Consider the following 23,336-nt stretch of genomic DNA (forward strand, 5'->3'; position numbering starts at 1 on the left):
ATCCTACTGCGATTTTTTTTTGTTTCAAAAATTATCTACCCTGGTGTATAGGTAAATTTTCCACATAAAATGTCCTTTAAATTATGTCGTATTATATTTTTAACCCCCGACGCAAAAAGACTGGTATTATGTGTTTGACCGCTATGTATTTCTGTGTGTGTGTGTGTGTGTGTCTGTCTATGGCACCGTAGCTGGCTAACAGGTAAACCGAATTAGATGCGGTTTTTTTTGTTAGGCAGAATATTTTCCGACGCTGGTTCTTAGATAAAGTGTATCAAAATTGGTTCATCCACTTATTATACCTACATAGGGGTAAAAGTGGGAATGAAAAAAATGAAAGTTATAATTTATTTTTAAAGATCGTCGGGAAGTTTATGAAATTATTTATTCCTTTTTCTATACACTTTTCTTCGTCTAAACGGTTTAGTTACGTGCTCTCTCTCTCTTCAGCCTTTAGTTACGTGCGTGAGACAGGAAAGATCTAATTTGGATTTGTTTCTGGATTTGATAAAAACTGAGTATCGATTAAGCTGATCAGTGGCTACTGGCTACACCATAGATTATTAAAAACATCCGTTTAAGAAAGGAAGGAAATAGAATTTGCTCCTCTCCCCCCCCTGGTGCCTAAAAAATAATATGACATAATTTAAAAGAAATTTTACGTAGAATTAGTTAGGCATTTCTTTTTTGATTTTCGATATTATATACTAATCATAATTTTTAATTACAATATGTAGTAACTATTTGGTATAGGTTAGGCATTTCATTTCTTGATTTTCTTTAATAATTTGGTACGTAAGTTTTTTAGCTCAGTTTAGTAAGAAATTTTAATAACAATTCTTTTAATTATTTATGGTAGTACAACAGTACAGTATGGTTGTACGTATTTACTCAATAATTGTATGTTTAGTAGTAATTCAGCATGGGCGTAGCCACGGTGGGGCTGGGTGGGGCGCTTACCCTGGCTTTGATCTGGTAGGTACTAATTGTGAAGGGGAGTGGGCGTGGGCGTGGGATTGGGACTGAACGTGGCATATGGCGTGGGAGTGCGAGTGGGCGCGGGAGTGGGAGCATGAAAATAAAAATGATTTTTTATTGTTGCCCCACCCTGAGCCCATGGTCATAGGTCCCATAGTCACTATTCCACGCGAACGAAGTCGCGGGGACAGCTAGTAGACAAATATAATCAGAAAGCTTTGAACTCCTAAGCTCAACCATAAAAGATAGACATTTATGATGTCGGGAGATATTTTTTATATAATATGGAGAACATTTCTTTCATACTTGATTTCTGTGTAGCTTTAACCATTAAGATACACGCATTAAGAACGCACACGCGACGAAAGCTTAAAAATGGAGTTGCTGCTCTGCTCACGAATATGAAAAATAATTGTACCAAGTTTCGTTTAAATCCGTCGAGTAGTTTTTGTTTCTATAACGGTTATACAGACAGACAGACGGACAAACATTTTTGACGTCGATGTCGATCTCTAATCACCTCGTGATAGTTATTTAGGAAATATATTTCATGTGCAGAATTGACCTCTACAGATTTAATATAAGTAGGTATACATATATTTAGATTCCAATTTCCATGTAACGTTAAATTCGACTATATAATAACTAACAGACAACGCAGGTTACTCTCGTTTCCGTAAGTTGAGGCGGCTTCATATTCGGTCCTAATAACATGACTTTTTGTGAACGAAACGACAGCGCGGTTTAATTCGATGGCAACACCATCAGAAAAAAGGAAATATTTTTAACTTTGAAAAAATATTATGATTTACACTATTAATACTATTTTAACATTAACACAAAATATAAGATTGTGAGTGTGTAAAAATAAATCCAGCTAGTTTCACATCACACTTATGTTTATAATTAGGTATACGACATGAAAATATATTAATTACCAAGCAATAATCATACAGATAAATACTGAACAAAAGTATTAACAGTCAAAGTATATTTTTACTAACAACATGTAAATGATGAAGGAATAATAATTATCAACGAACTAACCTTTTTGTATTAGAGTCCCGCCTCGTGATCGAATTATTAAAACACGAAGATTTTTAAAAATGTAACCAATGAACACAATCAATATTAGATTAACTGTAATGGTGTCTAGTTTGACTTAAAATATCTACCCTCACTTTTAAAAATGTAGTATATTCACACGAATTATATAAGCGCACCTTATAGGGAAGGGAAGATTTATTATGGGTTAAAGAGTTAAATAAATAAATAACATAATTATATTTAAATTATTAATTTTTAACATTGTGTTCAGTAGTGTTAACATGTAAATTGATTTGATTTTTACGAAATCTCATAGATGGCGCTGAATCAAATTTGTCTTTATAGTACTAAGATTCATTAAACAGTTTCTCTGCCCAAATAACGTAAATGACGTAGTTTTTATAGTGTAAAGCTAGATAATAGCATGGCTTACTCAAAAACAACATTTAAACATGAGTCTTTAGATTGTACGCTGTCGTAGTTCACGGAATACGTAAGAAAAGTAAAGGTTCACAGCTCCTCCCCCGGAGGTGATAGCATGATATTATGTTTAAAAAAACCTCACACGACCTGTTAGTAATATTCATGCAAAATTTGAAGTCAATCTATGCAGTACTTTTCGAGATTAGCTCGGACAAACATACAGACAAACAGACAAACAGACAAACAGACAAACAGACAAAAATTCTAAAAACTATATTTTTGGCTTCTATATCGATTATAGATCATGGATTATGTATTCTTTTAAAAAAATATTCAATGTACAGTTTTGACTTTCCTACGATTTTATTATATGTATAGATAATTTAAACATTTATTATACAATTTTAAAAGCATTTACAATTTTACACTCTAAGATTCTATTGTTATTATTGTCTCATACATTGAACTCTAGGTGAATGAGATAGTTTAAATTTGTTTTGCCTTATCGTTTCTCGCACACATATTCTAAGCAAGGAAAGTTGTCATTAAAAGTATAGTAGTAAATATTTTCAATAAAATAATAGATTAAAACTTATTGGGTAATAATATAGCAACACTGAAAATTTTTTTAAACGCTTATAAATCACATTATAAAAAAATAACAAACCGTATTCAAACAATCTAAATTGCATCATACAGCTTGGCGCTGCTCGTAATATTTTTCTAACCCAAAATCTTGCCAGACTTGAAAATCATAATTTGCCAGCAGTTACTTTCCCTCGATAAGTATCCCAATTAGATTATAATACATCGTTCGCAAGGATTCATCACAGATCCGGGTGGACATTATAAGGCCCTAGAAAACTGCTCGTAGTAATTTTCTAACCCCAAATCTTACCATACTTGAAAACCATAATTTTCCTAGCCCATTTTTCCTTTCTAATATAATTTAAAATGAAATTTCAATTAGAATATAATACATCGTTTGCTAGGATTCATCACAGAACCGAGTGGACACTGAAAAGCCCTAGCAAATTCCTCGTAGTTCTGTAAAGCGCCGCGAGCGCGTAAGTGCTGTGGAGCATGTTCATCTTCTAAGTCGGATTTTAAAGATTCTGGAGTTGCAATACCACACCATAGCTGGAATTAACACAGAATAAAAAAAAATTGGTTGTCTGTAAAGCCGGTTTACTGACGATAGTTGAACGTGACAACGGCCGATTGTGCTTCTTTGTCGCTCGTTCCGCGCTCTCGCTTGCACTTCAAGCCTTACGGAACGCCTCAGAGCGAGGTAACGCCGCATGAGTCATGTTTTTTCGTGCGTGCACGCGGCTCTATCGAATTATAAGACGTTGTCACGTCAAAAATGTAGAAAACACATTTATTGAGTTTACTAATACATACTATAGAACAATATTAAACTGAATTACTTTAAGGCAATCTAAAAGTTTGAGTCACCACTTATGTCCATAAAGCAATAGCAGAAAACATTTCTGGAAATCCTAGAATATGAAACCATCTGTCGTTGTGAAAGAATGGGAAGTAGGCGGTCATCATCATACTTTCGCAAACGTTATTAATTGTTTTATGATGCCTTCTAGTATTTAAAATAATTGGAGGATTTGGCTAAATAATTGAACAATTATAACTACAAATAAACCTTCAACAATAAGCAGTTTAATAAAAAATAAAAATCAGAATTCCTGAAAACATTATACAACATAATATAACAATTAACTCTTTAAAACTGTATTCAATATTTGTACTTACATTACCATAGGATAAAAAGAACAACTGTTCTGACGAGAGATGCTCAAAACCCGGCAATTTTAGTTCTGGTCCAAATTTTCGCAAATGTTCTTTGAAAGCTACAAATGCCTCTTTAACTCCTCCGTTATCTGCTATATTCTCACCTAGTGTTTTTTTGCCATCTACCTGCAATTATTCTTTTCTTAGTAGCTATTTTCCTTTACACTGTATTTTTATAAAAGTTTATAAATTAATTATTAAAATACATTTTGGTATACACGGATCTGGGTCGATTTTAGATCCTTCAAATAAATTCGCTAAAATTGATCTAATGCTGTATTCGAAATATTAAAATATTTGTAATTCTAAATGATACATTAACCTAGTTTTCTACTTCTAACAAAAAAATCGAAAACTACTCACATGCTTTTTGATTTGTGGAATATAAAATGATGAGTACTGATTGATGAAGCATTGAGTTTTATTGACGTATGCTTCGACTGTGGCGTTCGACCACCATGGTATGAGATTACCGTTTTTGTCGAATTGTCGACCTGGGTAAGAAATATTGTGAGTAATAATAAGTTTAAACTTTAAAGTACTATGGGTATAAATTAGCGTTTAACTTAAAACAGGATTAAAATTGTTGTGATTAAAAATAATTGTGATTAAATTTAGATTTGTGTCAGAAAGTGTTTAGGTTTTTTTACAATTTAAGTTCAAAATTTATATTGAAGTTCAAAATTGTTTTATACTAAATACTAATGTCTAATATAAAGCAGCACTTACCAAAACTATCAAATCCATGAGTTATTTCGTGTCCAAGAACAGCGCCTAGCGATCCGTAATTTAACGAACTAAAAATATATGCAATTGAATTAGCAAGGATATCCTTATAAACAAATCTAACAATAATAAAAATAACATACTCCAGTCCTAAATCGAAGAAAGGATGCTGTAACATAACTAAAGGTACAGCTGCGTCCAAAACATTTGAAACAATTTAATATTTATGAAATTTAAACCACATATTATTAAAAACATTTTTACACATATTATTAAAAACATTTTTATTTATTTCAAACTCACTTATAGTATTCTCTTGAAACGTATGATATGCGTTAACTTCAGTAGGAACAGTAGCCCAAGTATAATTATTTCCCCTTCGAAATTTATCTAAAGCTTTTTTAGTTTTAACTTGTACTATATTAACGAGATTTTCTAAATGTTTCCCTGTGTCTATTTCTAGGCCCTTATAATGATTCTCTAGTCTTCCTTCTTCTAATAGCCAGTCTGGAAAACCTACTAATGTTTTCATTTCTATAATTTTCCTATAAGTAGCTAATTTAGTGTCATCGTCCATCCATTTAGTCATTCCTATGAGATGGGCTAATGCGTTCTTTAGTTCGTGTAGCATTGATTCTATCTGAAAGTTAAATAATTAATTAACTTTTTTAATTATTATTTGATGGTCAAATAGGTTTTGCTACAAAAGCTTTTATAACGTCATAAAGTTTAGAAGCATCTAATTTATTGGTAATCGATATAAAGTTTAAACTGAAATTCCAAGGAAAACATCAATAAACTAATGCTGAGAAAGCATTAATAACTGAAAAATAGAAATCAAAACAAAGAAAACAGAGGAAATTAATACGAATTAAATTGACTCACAATAAAATTATCATTAATTTTGCCACTTAAATAACCGAAACCTAATAACTAACATAACAATTTAATCCAAGTTCTTACCTTAGGCTTGGTAACATTAAAGAAGTTCTGATCAGCGATAGCATAAGCCACCGCCATACCGAGCATGTCATTAACCACATTAGCGCATTGTAAACTGCGTGATGACGTCACATGACCTGTATGCAGCTCAGTAGACGTACGCTTGTATAGAGCGGACAGTTCTGTTGTCGTGTGAAGTGCTAGGACTTCTACTACCTTGTTGTAGGAAACACTTAATGAGGATATTTTATTGAAAATACACTTTTCAATAATATATTTTAATCTGTCTGATGTGTATGATTGGAAGTTTGTTAAGTATTTCTTTCATGCGTACTGCGTCATGAAGTCACATGACCTGTATGCATACTTGCATGTAGACGTTAATTTGAATTAAAAATTAACATTATTTTGTAGCTGGATATTTCAAGAATCAATATAATTTTCGATTAATAATATGAATATGAGTATCGTTGGAAATGTGTTAAACATAGATTTAATTGTAAGCTGCGTGATGAAGTTTGCAGTTTATTAGATGTACCGACTGACGGAGTATGAGATAGAAAAGTGTTCTCATTAGTTTATTACTTAATGATATTAATATTTACCTTAACCCAAATATATAGTTCAATAACTACAGGAGATATCATAGCAGTGTACGCTGCCATAGCCGCCATATACGCAAAATCTGGTGCAGAAATTAAAATTTTATCCTTTTTAAAATCTAGCGTCACTTCACTTATATTGAATACTCCTTCTAAATATCGTTTCCATATTGGTATAGCTGTTTTATTGTTTGCTTTAACTACAGAATCTGTGTACTTTTGAACATAGTCTACTTTGTAATTTGGTATTTTTATATATTCTTCTTCATCTATGTTGGTTGAGTTGTCTGATTCAAGCTGAAATTGAGAAATATGAAATTGAATTACATGATTTTTATCCGGTTTCTCTTAAGAATTATCACAGGATTGATTGGAGATTACACAAATATGAGAAAAGTCATAGGCACTGCACATTCAGATGTGTAAGAAGTTCACAAGTTAATTGTGATGAAATAGTAAACGTAATATTAACGAAGATTTTGTGGAAATAAATTCTATTGAAATCTGTATAATTATAAACGATTAATATAAGTATCATTACCGCAGTCAGATCATAGTAAATAGAATAATATTCAGCAGCAGCTAAAAGTGAATTCTGATCGATTTCCACATCAGTTAAATTCGATCTTTTACCATCATCCGTCTCTAAAGCAAATAGTTTTATAAGATGAGCGTAAAATAATTGATATATTTCAGATTCTTTGTCTTCATCTATTTCTTTGCTATTTCCATATTCTGCTTTATTATTAAACTCTTGTTTTAATTTTTTATTGAAATTAGGTATTTTATAACGATGTCTACTACCATGGTGTTTCTTTTCCGTGTACATACTGGAATAAAAAATTGTATGTTAAGCGCTATCTGTTGGAATTTTGTTTTTATCGACAAAAAAAGCATGTGTGCCGAGCACACGTGTCATAAGTGTAACTTTTTTGGCAAGATTCAAAGATACCAAAATCGTCGCCTTACTCCATGACGTGACGGTATTGCCATGACGCGAACTTGTAATTTTACTCTCAAAGAGCCTAAAAAAGTTTCATTAAAAAAATGAAGGAAAAGCAAATCTGATTGCCACTTAAATCTTTTTTTAAATATTTTAATAACAAAGAAGTATTTAAAATTGTGCTTTATTGTACCTTGGAAAGGGATTCGTAGTTTCTGGAGTTCCCATAATAAGTCTATAAACTGATGAATTCACAGGATCTGTGATAATATCGAATCCTATTAGAACATCCATTCCTAGCTGAGTTTTTATTTTAATTACCGTCTCTACCCAGTCGAATGTGTAAGTAGAATAATCTACTTCTGTTAAATTTAAATACGTTGGATATGAGGGTAGTCCTAAATTTTCCAATACTTTGAGAACCGGTTTTAACCCTCGTTTGTCTAATTTGTCTGAAAAAGTAAGTAAAAATTTTATTTATATCAATGAAAATATAAAGTACTTAAGGGTTTGTGTAATTTTCATAGCTTTATTTGTCCCTTAACAACATGCATAAAAGTTTATTTTTATAATAAAGCGTATATTATTATAGCGTTGTTTGAAGCGTTTAAAGCTATGTTTGAGTTTTTTGTTTCATATATTAATAATTATAAGTATTATGTACGTAATTTTATTGACATGCTCTTAATATAGATAGGTATTTTTTCATATTATACCTGTATCCATACAAGCAGTATACACATCTTTAGCCTGCTGCACTGGCTTTGGTTGGTCAGTAGTATTCTTATGCAGAAAGTCACGTACAAGCGTGTACACCTTGATTTGCTTCTCTCTGAACCAATCATACGATCTATAGGCGTCTGGACGAGGATGCTCTTGCGCCCAGTTGCCGCAGACGTACTGAAGTTTGAATGTTTGTATTATCTATACTAATATTATAAAGCTGAAGAGTTTGTTTATTGAACGCGCTAATCTCAGGAACCAATTGGTCCGATTTGAAAAATTATTTCAGTGTTAGACAGCCCATATATCGAGGAAGGCTATAGGCTATATATCATACTAAGACTAACGGGAGCAGAGCACTCGCAGATATAATACTATACTATTATTATGTTTCTCTCCATAATACACGGGTACCACCAGAAGGAAGGTACCCGGTCCTTTGGGAGGCTTACGTGGGGACACAGGTCCAACACGCAGAGGCCCTTTAGAGAATTTTAATGTGTTTTGGGACACCAGCCGCAGCCTGCCCATGACTGCACTATAGAGATACAGCCCTGGGCAGTCCGCGGCCGATGCAGGACTATTGTAAAATATGGGAATTAAAAATCTGGGTTATGGAAGGAGGTGTTCAGTGGATCGGTAGGTTGGGTCTATGGGGACTATGGACGTCTGCCTTTTCATTATTATTATTTAAATGCGTAAAAATATGACGAAACGTGGTACTATTAGGGGCCGTTCAAGTATTACGTAAGCATCAAGGGGGGGTGGGGGGGTCTCTGTTTTGCTTATTTTGGATGACATGGGGGATGGGGGGTCTAGATGATGATTACGTCATCGTTAGTTATTTAAGTTTTTTCGGGGATTCCCGCAAATAAAACATTTAATGCGTAGGCACTCGCTTTGAGAACTGGTTAGGGGAATTACCGCGCATTAGGGAAATTACCGTGCGCTATTCACTTGTCAAATCCAAGTTATACCAAAAACTGTTCGAAAGTTTTTAAAAATCTCATACTGGGACGAGAGTGCAAAATGTACAAAAGTTAGTTAACGAAGTTTGGCGAATATATAAATTACAAGCAAAGTCAGATAAGGAACTAGATATTATTGTATCTAAGAGAATTGAAGAAGAATTGCAAGCGGCGACTAAAAATAAATCCAATCTGCTTCATTTTTTTTCCAAGGTGGGTAAATATAAGTACAGAGTTTCTCTTTACGTTCTGTAACAATTAAAATGATGGCCTATCTCAAAGTAAAAAGGTAAATGATTGATATTATTTTATTTCTTAAGATCGACTCCGGCAATTAGTCACAAAATACACGGTGTTTTCAATATCTGTAATCTGTATGTGAAGGGTTTCTATGGGGAATTAGCAGACTCACAACACTGAGCAGCAATCCAATGTCAACGATAACTTAGAATCGTGGATGCAGGTTTTATGGACTGAAGACTGTTAATGTGTTCCAAAAATATTATTTACTAGCTTTCCGCCCGCGGCTTCGCCCGCGCAGTCAAAGAAAAACCCGCATAGTTCCCGTTCCCGTGGGATTTCCGGGATTGCGTCATTTTCCTGGGATAAAAAGTAGCCTATGTCCTTTCTCGGGTATCAAAATATCTCCATACCAAATTTCATGAAAATTGGTTCAGTAGTTTAGGCGTGATTGAGTAACAGACAGACAGACAGAGTTACTTTCGCATTTATAATATAAGTATGGATGTTAACTGTTATGTTCTTTATTTCTGATTATATTTGTTTGTCATTTACCCTATGTGTATCAGTTAAACCTAATATTTTCATGAATTATCCAATTTTAAAAATAACAATATAAAAAAAAAACATTTATTACTAAAAATGTTTACGTAAGCATAGGGGGAGGGGGTAAGTGCTTTGCTTACTTTTGATGACAAGGGGGGCGGGGGGGTAAAAAATGGTAAGAAATCTGCTTACGTAATACTTGAACGGCCCCTTAGGGTATGTGTAATGGAAAGATAATTTTGCGCTGATTGTAAAGCATAAAGAGATGAATATAAACTCGTTAGCAAATGATCAATGATAGTTTTAACTATAAACATAAGTTTAAAATAATTTATCTATGAGTATCGTACTTTTATAATTTTGCGCATCACTGTGTCTCATATATTTTTATTAACCGACTTCAAAAAAAGGAGGAGGTTATCAATTCGGCCGGTATGTTTTTTTTTTTTTTTTTTTTATATATGTACACCGATTACTCCGTGGTTTCTGAACCGATTTACGCGATTCTTTTTTTGTTCGATGCGGGATGGTGTCGAATTGGTCCCATAAAAATTTTATTCGGATAGGCCCAGTAGTTTTTATTTTATGAGCATTTTTGTCTGTATTTGTAAATGTTGCAAGTGTAAGTTTGAAGTCGGTTGTTTTTAACGCAGTTATTGACTTGTCTCGCTCATTTTCCAACATAAACATTTATAAAAAATATTGAAAAACTACACAAAAGGAGTTCATTGACTATAAGAAAAGAATACATAACAATACTGACGTACACAAAGTCAAAGGTCAAAGGCTTAATAGGCTTAAATAGGTGTTAGTCACGTAAATTAGCCGTGACTGTAAAAAAGTTTTGTTTCAATAATATACTAAGTGCTTTATAATAAAGTTATTCCAAAGTTAAATTGAATGTTCTTGCAAGTATAAAAAGTAAACACTCTCTAAAAGAAAAGTCTTAAGGGTTAAAACTTTTTCTGTGAGCTTATAAAAAAGTTAACTGGTAAAACGTAGGCACATTCAATATGTACATTGTACATCTGATGGTATACTCAGATGTTTAATTAAGAATTTTAACCAATGCATGAATCATTGTCATTTCCCCTTTCACGCCATGTTATTTTTTACCAATTAACAATTATAACGCCAACAAATAAATGTATTCTCAAATACAATAATAAATATAAATATTACCTGATAAAAATCACTACAAGGGTCCACACTTTGGTCCATCGACAAAGCCAGATTGGCGGCTGAACGTAAACATTCCTTGCTTTCACAGACTCCTTCTGTTTTGTGACGCTTTTGTTTTACATCTGTTTTTCATAAAAGAAATATAATTTTACTAGAAACTTGTACCTGCTTAGCAATTTTAAATAATAATTTGATTCGACAAAAGTTTAATAAAAAATTCTACACAGATTTGGCGCCAAAATGGCGGCTATTATGTTTTTTTTTCAGTTGAATTATGCTGGCCAGCACCATAAATTTTTTTAATAGAAATTAATATGGATAAAAAACACGTTTTGTAATAATAATAATTTTAAATTTAAAGTGATCACTTACATAAAACAGTCATTGTTATAAAAAGACTTAACAACAGTAATAGTAATATGAATAAACATGTTAATAACATTTTATTTTTATGTTTTCTTCTAAACCTGAAATTAATGCAAAAAATTAAACAATTAAATTAAAAAACAAATATCAACTATGCTTTTATTTGTTAGAAGTTTGCCACAAGTTATAAGAATAAAATTTTATATCGAATTAATCATACTTTAAATTATTGTAAATATTTTACCTGGCAGTTCTGGACCCGACAGCTATTAAATACCCTGATTCACGTAAATCACTACCATTTTTCAGCGGCGGAGTTGGGACCTTTGCACTATTTGTGCCTTAAAAAAATATAACATTTCAAATATAGAACACCGACGATATTGAAAGGGGCACAATTTTGGTTAAATTTATACTTTCGTTTAATGTTTGAAGCTGGCAAGTCATAAATTTTATTTTCCTACTCTATAAAAAAAAAACAAAAGAAGAAGTTCGAATTCTAATTTTAAAATGATAACTTTCTCTTTTGTTCTTGTTGTTGAAACAAAATTTGTGTGAATTGGTTGAAGTCTCTCTTATTTATGTTAGTATGTTAGTATTTTACTTTGTTCAAGTTCACTTTTCAGGAAATCATAAAGTTCAACGTAACAACAATTTCACGAATTATATCGTGTACATGAAAACAGCTGTGAAAATTTTAAAATACCTCTATTATAATATGTACGAAAAATATTGTTGCTAGATAAGAAGACCGAAATGGTGTTTTGTACATATTGTCGGAACTGAAAATAATTTTGCAGGTATGTCTAATTTTTACTTTGGAAATACACATTAATATATGAATGTAATATAGTTTAATAACAGTTTTAATGAGCTGAATATACTAACGTGTAACAGTAGGTCCCATTCCATCGCCGTCTTCATTAGGCCACGCGTTCATAGTTCGAACTATAAACTATTAATTTTGTATATCTTCAGATATACGATTTTTACCATTATTACGTACGTAATAACACTGGTTTTTCTATGAATTTCATGTTCAGGTGTTTTCGGTTTGAAGGTATTTGAGTTACTGAAAGTAGTGGTTACTGAATATACTGTGCTTTCAGGTGTGTATATGAGGTAGTAGTTTTGGGGACAATTTATAAAGAATTCATGAATCTGTGTCATAGTTTTAATTAGTGGTCTTGTTGATAAGATTGATTATTCAAATGTATTTGATACTAGCTGCTCGTCCAGGCGTCACCCGGGATGAAAATAAGTATATGTTTAGGTAAATTTAACTAGGTATAAGGAAAAAATAAAGAACAGACAAAGGCCAAGTTACTTAGGAAATATTTTTTTCAAATAATGTACCTATAGGTAGACTTTATTTCATGTTTCTGTTTTTTCAAACTTTCATTCCATAATGTTATATTATCCATATCTAAGAAAGATATGAATTTCTCTAATAGTAGCTACACATTTCATATTGTAAGCGCAAATTTTCATTTCATCGTCTTTTCACAGTATCAAACAATTTGTTAGAATTTTTTTGAACAATGGATCTCTCTTGAATATTTTTTCAGAATACGTTAAGACATAATTATTTTCTTAGTACGTTATATTCTATTCTTCTGGTATTCTTCTGGTATTATTTTCGTACTATCAGGGCAAAGAGTATAAGGAGTTTATAACTTATTTCTTTTACAATACGATGTGTAATTCAATTTAAAAAAGTATTTTACGGTAAAAGAGATGAATAAATATTAAAGGTCGTTATATGAAATATAAATATATATAAAAATGAATCGCAAAATGTGTTGGTAAGCGCATAACTCGAGAACGGCTGAACCGATTTCGATAATTCTTTTTTTATTATATTCCTTGAAGTACGAGGATGGTTCTTATGTAGAGAAAACGTAAACATGTACCACGGGCGAAGCCGGGGCGGACCGCTAGTATGAAATAAATTGTACAATACTGTCTTTGTGTTGGATAAATAAAAAAAAATGATTCGATAACATATAAAAATAAAATAACATAACATAATAACATATAAATAAACATAACAACATATAAAAATATTTAAAATCTAATATTAAATCCTATCCTAAATTTAAATCCTATAAAAAAATAATATTATGGTGTCACTATAGACCCAGGTCAAAGGACAGTAAGGCTGATATGGTTGAACACGCGATGTTTAGTGATGTGCTGTTTTATCGATTCAACAATGCATTAAATACCGATTTGCTCCATTCATCCAAGGAATATTGCTGTCATCGGAATCACGCTACCGTGTTGTGATTTGCGTGAATGTTTGCACTTTTCCATGGGATAGTAAAAAACAGTTTTAATACTACTAACTAGTACAAGCAACTTCAACTATTCTCAAAATTATTTTCCCATTTCTGAAAGATTTTTAAAGAGCTAATATATTTTTTTTAATTAAATTTTTTTCTGGTAGATAAATTTCTAAAAATATTTAGCCGATAGCTGCTAGTATTATAATACATTTAAAGATGATAAAGTGTACAAAAGTGTATTTATAAAAACCCACCCTTCACGTATGTATTATGTTGTCCCAGCATTATTAAAAATCGATAAATTTCTAGGCTACCTGAATAAATAATGAAAACGTCTACGTCAAGCATAGGGTCATTAAAACACAGCATTGAATATTATAAATATTTATTTGCACCACCCCGCCATTACGGGCATGATCTCAACGCATATACAAACAAAATTAGTTTAAATTAATCCTAGGTTTACCAACCATGGCCGATTGAAGCCAAACCATGGCCGTATGATGACAAACCATGGCCGTATGATTGGGCGTAGGTGGCGAGAGGAGCATGCGAGATGACGGCTGGGGCGGCTTGGAGCACAGGTTGGGCCACAGCGATTGGCGCAGCGTGGACCACAGGTTGGGCCACTGCGATAGGCGCAGCATGGACTACGGGTTGTGAGACTGGGTGGATCACCTGTGGGCAACGATTGGATTTAGATAATTGTTACAAAAATAGTAAGAAGATTCAGCATCAATCTTAAACTTAAACTGAAACAGCCGTACAAATAAACGAGTTATAACATTTTATGAAAAGAATAAACTTAGAATAAGGAAAAATCATACAAATAAACACGTAATAAATGAAACCTAGTATAACTTCGTAATATACTAATGCTATTTCGTCCTTATTCCGGCTACCACCCTAGTATAAGTCTGACATAACTGAGTTATAACGTATTTTTTAGTACATTGTGCTGTGTTTTACAAGTTTTAGAACCTATTTTCAATCTTAATTTGAGATAATAGCAATGAGAGTAATACGAGAAGTAGAAAAAGTTGAGCAAATTAATAATTTCATTACGTACCTATTGAAATGGAAAATTTAGTATGAAATGTCAAAATATACGAAATTATGAAAAACCCTTTTGATATTTATAATGATTTATTTATTTACGACATGCGCCAAACCATACATACATAAAACACTTATTTCTAAACTTATCACAATAATATAAACTTTCGTTGAAAATATAAATCTTCTAAGCTTGGAGTTGTATGTTTTGAGTACCAGTTATTTGGCAACTCTCTATCTCAAGGTGGGTTTATCTTCTGTTCTCCGGATATTGGATAGGGTTCTCTTTCATTTGCTTGCATATTTAATGATATATTTAAATTATTTCAAATAAATATTTAAAAAATAAATAAACAGAACATCGTATTATGAAACTTCACAACAAATTCGACGAAGTCAAACGAGCGTCAAAATGACAGCACCAAGGTTTAACCGTAGACAATTTCAATGTTTTTCATAATTTTGTGAATGAATTGCTACGTTGCCGCTCCGCGCTTATTGCATAGCGTGAGCATAGTTACATCGACGTTATTCCAAATTTATTTGTAAGAAATTATGACATCCTTATTCTTTATTTATTCTTATCATATCTATTCATTGCATAAGGTTTGAATAAGCAAGTTTTTATTTGTACGGCTGTAGATGTATTGTCCATTAATAAGATATGTATAAGATAAATTGCCATATTGGTTAATCAGTCAGATAATTTTTTTATAAAAAAACTACTCAATTACTGTAAAGTAAAAGAAATTGGATAGGTCAGTGTTGCCTTTAGACACACTATAAGCCTTTCATTAATAGCTATGTATATTTCACAGACGACTAAAAATAATCAATACGATTATGCGTGGTATCTAAGGTGTGGTTTTGGCATCGTATATGGATATTATAATATTTAATTCATATGTGTGCTGTCTGCTCTATAAGTAATGTATTCCATCCAGTAATTCATACTAACTGAATTATATTACACATTTAGTTACGAATTTAACTTTGTTTTCATCGTTAACCATTTACTGTGTTTGCTAATTAACATTTGCAGTACAAGAGTATTATTTGCTCCTAAACTTTTATTCCTTTTTGTTTTTGTATGCGGCTTGTCATACCTAATTGCTAGTTGCAAAACTAACTCCCGCTCACACACACACACATAGACACGATACAAGATGTTCTGAAAGTCCCACTATCAAAAACAAAATTCTCCTAACAGATAAAAACTCCAGCTAGCAGCTACAGAAATAATATTAGTATTACATAGTTCCATAGAAGTATTACATTGTATAACTTTATCATAGGAAAGGCATTACATTATTATAATATGGTAGCAGTGTATAGTAACATACCCTTTGGAAGGAGGAGTAGCTAGTAGCAGCGGGCGCGTGGGCAACGGCCACGGGTGCAGCCTGGATCACGGGAGCGTGGGCCACTGAGATAGCTGGCTGGGAAATCGTGTAGGCTGGCTGGTGGGAGATGCTCAGCTGTAAAGAAGAATAAAGAATAGGTTATAGATAGGTAATATTGTCAGATAACGTCTATTTATTTAGATTTTGTTAATTGTAAAGCAGAAACAGAAGAAAGTAAGTACCTAGTAAAGGAAGAAGATGTACTTACTTTCTGTTTGGTAAAATGTGCTATTCAAAGATCTTGAAAATTGATTATCGGGTAAGTATAACTTATTTACTAATTGTAAATTACTTTTCAAAAAGTTAAATATTAAAGATGAAAAAGTTCCTTACATTCTACTATTCTATTGGTTAATATTAAAATACTAGAAAAGAGGAAGTCTTTTAGGAACTGAAAACAATTAGGTATCATTTTGTTAATATCCATTTTTACACACAATATTTATATTTGATTGTACACCTTACAGCATCAACCCTTATCTACTACTGAAGCTCCAGAGGTCTACTTACAGCTGGGGCTGCAGCGTAGCTCGAGTATCCGGAGTATCCATATCCTCCCAGGCCCAAGCCTCCAAGGTAGCCGGGTTTGGGCTTGGCCGCAGCCACAGCGAGGAGGGCGAACAGGATCTGTAAGTATAATTGGGGTAACTTGAGAAAAGATGAGGTATTTTGTAGTCTATAATTTAATTGCATATTGAGAATAGTGTAAGTTTTTTGTAGAGAAAAATTCTCTTGTTTTCTGGATTCCGGATATAAGATGGATATAAAAAATATTTAAATAGGAATGAATAAGCAATGTTATCTACAATTTCTTACTTTCCAATTAATTAGCTTTTTGAGAAAGGTCTAAAATTTACTGTAGAAATTTTCAGATATTAGAAGTTATTATTTGGAGGGTAGTTTCATAAATAGAAACAAAAATATCGTTTCAAAACGCGAAATTTCACGTAGCTATATAAAAAATACTTATAAAATAGAGCTTTTAACTTTTTTCGTCTTAAACACTGTAAAATATAAAGAAAATTATGAAATTGATACATTCTATATAAAAAGTAACTTACGAAGGCACGCATGTTTCTGACCGTTGCTACCGAAGTAAGAATGTGGTATGGTCAATATTGCGCGCGCGCACCTTATATACCATTTAGGTATTTAGCTATATTTCTAGGTATCCTAGGTCGATTTAATTTTAGGTGTGTGTTATGTCCGCAAGGGCGGTTGCCTGACCATATAGGGCAGAGATTTAAATCGATCAATATTCTAGTGGTCTTCGTGTAAGGGTGTGTAAATGAGGTTGTATGGAGTAATTGGACTTTTTATATACTTTGTTTCATATGCTATTTGTTTGAGCTTTTTTTGCAAGTTGAATATTTTGTAGGCTGGTTTAATTTTTAATTCATGAGACATCAGTTACTTATAAATTTTGAATATTTAATAAGGTACAGTTGTTACTATACGATTTTTCGCCATAGGTGTTAATACGAATTAATAAGTTCAGTTAAGAAATAAAGTTGGTATTTAAAACTGATATTATATAGGATAGGACTGATGGGCAGGCAAAATAAAATTAGCCGTTAAATTCAAAAAGTATTTCCGGGTATTATCAAACGATATTTAACAAGGATATTTAACAAAGAAGTCATCGATTTTCCTATTCTTAGTTGAATCGCATAGTAATACAATTCGCGATGAAATAAATATCGTAGGTATTTGATATTAATAATTTATACTGTTTATATTAAATAGTATAAGTGTGTACAAGAAGTGTAATTCAAAATATTACCATTAATATATCAATTTAAATTAATAATGATAAAGGAAGTTTTCGTCGAATGCATAAGTTGCTATGTTTTGTTTTGTTTCTATATTATCAGTTCGCTTCTGTAGTTCATTTTGTTACAATCTTATTTATACTATGTAATGACTAGCTGCTTGCTCCGACTTCACTCGTGTAGAACTTTATTGAAAGTTCAGTTGGAACAATTTTTAACAACCATTATTCTAATATGAGATATGCTTGTTAGTTGTTACTTACTCCTCCTTCTTTCATATGTGCAATTAACAGTATTTCTTAAATTCGTATGCAATATTATAATAAACTAGCGGTCCGCCCCGGCTTCGCCCGTGGTACATATGAAAAATAGATGTTGGCCGATTCTCAGACTTACCCGATATGCACAGAAAATTTCATGAGAATCGGTCCACCCGTTTCGGAGGAGTATGCAGACTAACATTGTGACACGAGAATTTTATATATAAGACTAGCGGTCCGCCCCGGCTTCGCCCGTGGTACATATGAAAAATAGATGTTGGCCGATTCTCAGACTTACCCGATATGCACAGAAAATTTCATGAGAATCGGTCCACCCGTTTCGGAAGAGTAATATGCAGACTAACATTGTGACACGAGAAATTTATATATAAGATTATCCGAAATAAATAGTGAAAAATGTAACAAAACAGTTAATTCCGTTTGATAATGACCTCAGCAAACTTGACTCTGCTCATTGAAACGATGCGTAGTGATGTAACACTTGATAGTATCTAGGATTCATTGATGGAATCGACATCTTGTTTACGTAATACTAGTGGATCTATCTACTTGAAATACAAATCATGTTTGGTACTTTTACTGTTGAGAGCTTTTAAAATGATGAGGGTGATTAGTATATTCTTTTTGGTTCGTGCTGAGTAAGCAGTTATTAAAAATACGTTATATCGCGAAAATTGTAGACATTCATTAATTGTGATGAACTTTTAAAAAGCTTTATTGTTTTACGGCATTCGATATTTCGCTACAAAATGCATATATCTCTGATTTGGCCTTTCTTTTTACCATTATTTATCTATAAACCAACTATTATTATTTTTTTTACTCACGATTAATTACGTACGTGTAAAGTGGTAAAAAAATTAATACATACATACATAGCATATTTTGAGTACTTAAAAACATAATATGCTTGTTTTAAGCGCAGTCGGATAAAACTGGCTCACTGACCTAAAGTGTGGCCTAGACGTGCGAAACGAGGTTTCAACAATACAGATATTCTGTTTATTCCTATAAAGTTAGGGCTGGTAGAGCATTATAACGAACTGATGATAACCTATGAGTCCTATGACTAAAGAGACTACCTGATAGTAGGGGAGCCCAGGATGCTAAATGTGGATTTACTCGAGCGTCACGGGAACCTATTAGAATTGGTAGATTAGACCATAGCGAGAAAAAAAGGTCCTATAATGTTTTCACTTTTAGTGGTGGGGAAGGGTTTTTTGATTTTTTTTAATTTAAAAAAGAAAAAAATTGGCTTGGAAATACTCAAGCGCGTTAGATATTGATATTTTGCATGCTCCAGGACGTCACTGAAAAAAAGTATACGTTAATCTGACGATTTAAGTGGCGATTTAATCGCTATGAAGAAAGGGTACAAAATTAAAGTAATATTATTCGAGCGCGTCAGATTAATATATGGGGGGGTTAATTACAATATAAGAAGTCCCCATTTCGCTAATCTGACGATTCGAGCTCAACCTTAGGGAATTATGGATTATTCAAATTTTCCAGCGGGGCCCCTGAGCGCACCCACCAACCATAACTGCTCATATTGACTAGAGGTACTAATGAATAGCTAAGGTACCGTCCCTTATAGTAATCTGTCGCGCTCGAGTAAATCCCAAAATCCCCTCTTGGCCTCCCCTACTATGAGTATTGCTATGCGAAGTTTGGTTCACAGGGAATGGGAAACATTCGCGTGTAAGTTTAAAGAGCTTTTTTATTTCATTTACCATCGGGATTTAGTATTAGGAATTATTCTAGGCTCGTGGGTATGTATACCAAGGAGACTTTATTTTAACTCAATAGGAAATATTATTCAAATACGTTCAGACACTCACGTGATTTAATTCACATGTGATGATATTACGTAGTTCAGTTTTAAATAATTGGAACCGCAGTGTTTATATGAATGTTATATGTTTATATACAATAGTGATAGCTGATAACAGTTGGGCGTGAAGCCAAGAATGTTCCTCATCAGAATTCCTAACAGTCTTCACTAGTGTCTAGTTAAGCCGGACATAATTATACAGTTTCTTTACCCCTTATCATCCCTGGAGGGCACAGGAAAATACTAACAAAAAGTACAAAGTCTTATAATTTCTTTGATATAATCCGTGCAAAAAGGACGCAGGGTGGTAGATTTGGACATAGAAGATGGTAATCGATACTAAATAAATAGTTGTTACTCAATTTCGATCAGATCGTGGCGTGTGTGAATATAGTCCCGAAGTGGTTACTCAATAAACTAAACTTTTCATAAATGCTCATCAATTTTCATTTAGAATATAATATTCATTATTATGCTTCAGGAAGCATATTCTATGCATATCTACAAAGGCCGATTTTATTCGTATAAATTTCAAATTGAAGCTGGATATTTTACTTTATTTGCATTACACATTGTTCATCAGACTGCAACATAAAAATCTAAATATACAGGGTGGAAGGTTAAGATGGGGCATGAAGGGCAGGTACCTTAACCATTGTAGCTACATGAAAACGTTCTTAGGAGACTATCCTTAAATTCTTGAGAAATTTTAATCTGCATTCACAGATTTTTGAAAAAATGTACGGTCAGCAAGGAAATCGGCAGTTTTCAAAAAAATTTTTTTTGATGCCAATCGATCCAGTTTCTCATGGGGATCAAAACACTCTAAAAGACCAACTGAGGTATGAGTACTAGAAAAGTCAGAAATCGCGAAAAACTATTTCCACACATTCACTAAGAAAATAAGTGATTCAACAAAAGATGCGCTAATAGAAAACTCTAATGAGATTTTCAGGCTTCAATATTTTTTGTTTCTGATTATTAAAACACATACTGATAATAAGAAGAAACATTAATTTAATTAAACGGTTGTCAAAGAAAATAAAAAATAACAGAATAATAACAAAAAACAACATTTAAAGTGGTGATAATTCCAGAATTTCTGATATAATTTACATAAAACTTATGATAATATGAGATGCTCAAAGTGGTCACCGTTTTGACGTAAACATAGGTTTGTTCGTTTTACTACTGAGCGCGTAGCAGCCGACAACTTATTTGGGTGAATTCAGTAAAGTATTGCAGAAAGTGAATCTTTTAGTTCTTGAGCATTGTTGTATGATCTTTTATAAATTTCATTCTTTACATAACCCCAGATGAAAAAATCTAGAGGTGTCAAGTCGGGGCTACGGGGCGGCCATCACCACTTTAAATGTTGTTTTTTTGTTATTATTTTGTTATTTTTTATTTTCTTTGACAACCGTTCAATTAAATTTTTGTTTCTTCTTATTATCAGTATGTGTTTTAATAATCAGAAACAAAAAATTTTGAAGCCTGAAAATCTCTTTGGAGTTTTCTATTAGCGCATCTTTTGTTGAATCACTTATTTTCTTAGTGAATGTGTGGAAATAGTTTTTCGCGATTTCTGACTTTTCTAGTACTCATACCTCAGTTGGTCTTTTAGAGTGTTTTGATCCCCATGAGAAACTGGATCGATTGGCATCAAAAAAAATTTTTTTGAAAACTGCCGATTTCCTTGCTGACCGTACATTTTATCAAAAATCTGTGAATGCAGATTAAAATTTCTCAAGAATTTAAGGATAGTCTCCTAAGATCGTTTTCATGGAGCTACAACGGTTAAGGTACCTGCCCTTCATGCCCCATCTTAACCTTCCACCCTGTATAGGTATGGCTTCTTATCTATAATCCGATATCTCATAAAAACTACCTATCAAGTTTCACACGACTAGATAATATGTATTTCAAGTGAATTTATTTATGTGATCGCAATGATAATAAATAAAACATTTTCTAAATAAAGCGTCAGTACGATTGCGAATTTCATTCACAACATTACATAAGTGGATTGCAAAATATGAATCAATAAAAAGTAGCTGGGACATGAAACTGAATTTCTAATGAATAATACATTCTATAATTGCAGTTTTCTTATTTCACTCGCGAAAGCTTCAAGTGAGAAAATATAATTTGTTTCAGTAATTATGTATTACAATTTTTTAAGTAACAGAATGGAAATAGAAATGACACAGTACACAAGAATTAATCTTAAAAAAATACAGAGGCGAGATATATATTTTGCAGTTTGCTCGTTTATTCTTAAAAGCTTAAGCTTTGTAACCCTTAGATATTGGAATTGGATAAATGAATATAAAATATATGTAGCGGAGGTATTTTTATAACCGGGTTTTCCCGGGCAAATCTAGGACAAACGGCTAAAACACGTTACATAATATATTAATACATTGTTACCATAAACTTGTATAATCTCCAATAACACATTTTAATGATTCGATGGTGACCGTTTTTATAATTTCCTTGAGTATCCGCAGACTAATTATTATTATCAAGCTTAATCGTAGAACAACTATAAAATAAAATCCTGCAACATAATATATTTATTACTAATTGCCTTATTAATTTAAATGTTACGAAATAATATAAAATTATCTTGTTAATTTCTTAGGAACGATTAAGAAAACAAATGAATCGAAACATTTTATGTTGCATGTCTATTTTGAGATCTAGTTTTGTCAATTAATATTATTAAGACTTTCACTAGTATCCCAGATAGGCGTTGTCTTTACTGAGTTCAGACAATTTCATAATCTCTCTGCGCTTTACTTGCGTTATAGTTCATTTTGTAATGCTACATAGTTACTGTTTTATTTATAAGATTGTTGCTAAAAATAAGATAGCTGTTATTTACTTTATTTTACTAAATGCATTATAATTTCTGATACTATGTTCACATTATAAGCCAAATTCATTTCGTATCATTCAATCCGTTTCGTAGTTTTAAATATTTAAGCATATAAAGGGACATAGGGACATCCGACATAGAGAAAGCGACTTTTCTTTATATCTACTATGTAGTGATGATGAAGGTATGTTTGTTCTTCATAAGAATTGTGAAGGTTTGTTCTTTATAAAATGTAAACAGTGCAACGCATTACTTTAATGGTACACTTACAGGTAAATTGTAAACATATTTGCTAAACGGACGAAGATTTTAGAAATGTAAACAAT

At 32.3% G+C, this 23,336-nt stretch overlaps 2 protein-coding genes across 2 annotated transcripts; both read right to left on the reverse strand.

Annotated features, from left to right (window-relative positions):
• Positions 1 to 2,192: 2,192 nt before the first annotated feature.
• LOC149487264 (endothelin-converting enzyme homolog) lies at positions 2,193 to 12,844 on the reverse strand. Its single transcript, XM_089697559.1, has 15 exons — positions 12,384 to 12,844; positions 11,740 to 11,836; positions 11,502 to 11,596; positions 11,130 to 11,251; positions 8,187 to 8,370; positions 7,664 to 7,922; positions 7,069 to 7,357; positions 6,531 to 6,824; positions 5,947 to 6,141; positions 5,287 to 5,623; positions 5,127 to 5,175; positions 4,987 to 5,054; positions 4,621 to 4,751; positions 4,219 to 4,383; positions 2,193 to 3,588 (listed from the first exon to the last, which is right to left on the reverse strand). The coding sequence occupies exons 1-15, from the start codon at positions 12,433 to 12,435 to the stop codon at positions 3,415 to 3,417; spliced, it is 2,511 nt and encodes an 836-aa protein (XP_089553685.1). The 5' UTR covers positions 12,436 to 12,844; the 3' UTR covers positions 2,193 to 3,414.
• A 1,307-nt stretch (positions 12,845 to 14,151) lies between these two features.
• On the reverse strand, positions 14,152 to 17,459 carry LOC149487265 (uncharacterized). Its single transcript, XM_089697560.1, has 4 exons — positions 17,304 to 17,459; positions 16,753 to 16,869; positions 16,183 to 16,317; positions 14,152 to 14,461 (listed from the first exon to the last, which is right to left on the reverse strand). Exons 1-4 carry the CDS (start codon positions 17,313 to 17,315, stop codon positions 14,246 to 14,248), a joined length of 480 nt encoding a protein of 159 aa, XP_089553686.1. The 5' UTR covers positions 17,316 to 17,459; the 3' UTR covers positions 14,152 to 14,245.
• Positions 17,460 to 23,336: the final 5,877 nt, after the last annotated feature.

Source organism: Colias philodice, chromosome 7 (genome assembly GCF_061535455.1).
Source record: "Colias philodice isolate Cphi_HAF_F1 chromosome 7, ilColPhil1 Martin Lab GWU primary, whole genome shotgun sequence".
Classification (NCBI taxonomy): Eukaryota; Metazoa; Arthropoda; class Insecta; order Lepidoptera; family Pieridae; genus Colias; species Colias philodice.

Excerpts from the sequence above, each read along its gene's own strand:
- LOC149487265 (XM_089697560.1), bottom strand. Across the intron at positions 16,318-16,752 it reads GCTACGCTGCAGCCCCAGCT|CTGAGCATCTCCCACCAGCC; the intron begins GTAAGTAGACCT and ends TCTTCTTTACAG. Across the intron at positions 14,462-16,182 it reads GCTACTCCTCCTTCCAAAGG|GTGATCCACCCAGTCTCACA; the intron begins GTATGTTACTAT and ends CGTTGCCCACAG.
- LOC149487264 (XM_089697559.1), bottom strand. The coding sequence starts at position 12,435 with ATGAACGCGTGGCCTAATGAAGACGGCGATGGAATGGGACCTACTGTT. Across the intron at positions 7,923-8,186 it reads TACTGCTTGTATGGATACAG|ACAAATTAGACAAACGAGGG; the intron begins GTATAATATGAA and ends TTACTTTTTCAG. Across the intron at positions 3,589-4,218 it reads TCTTTTTATCCTATGGTAAT|CTATGGTGTGGTATTGCAAC; the intron begins GTAAGTACAAAT and ends TGTTAATTCCAG.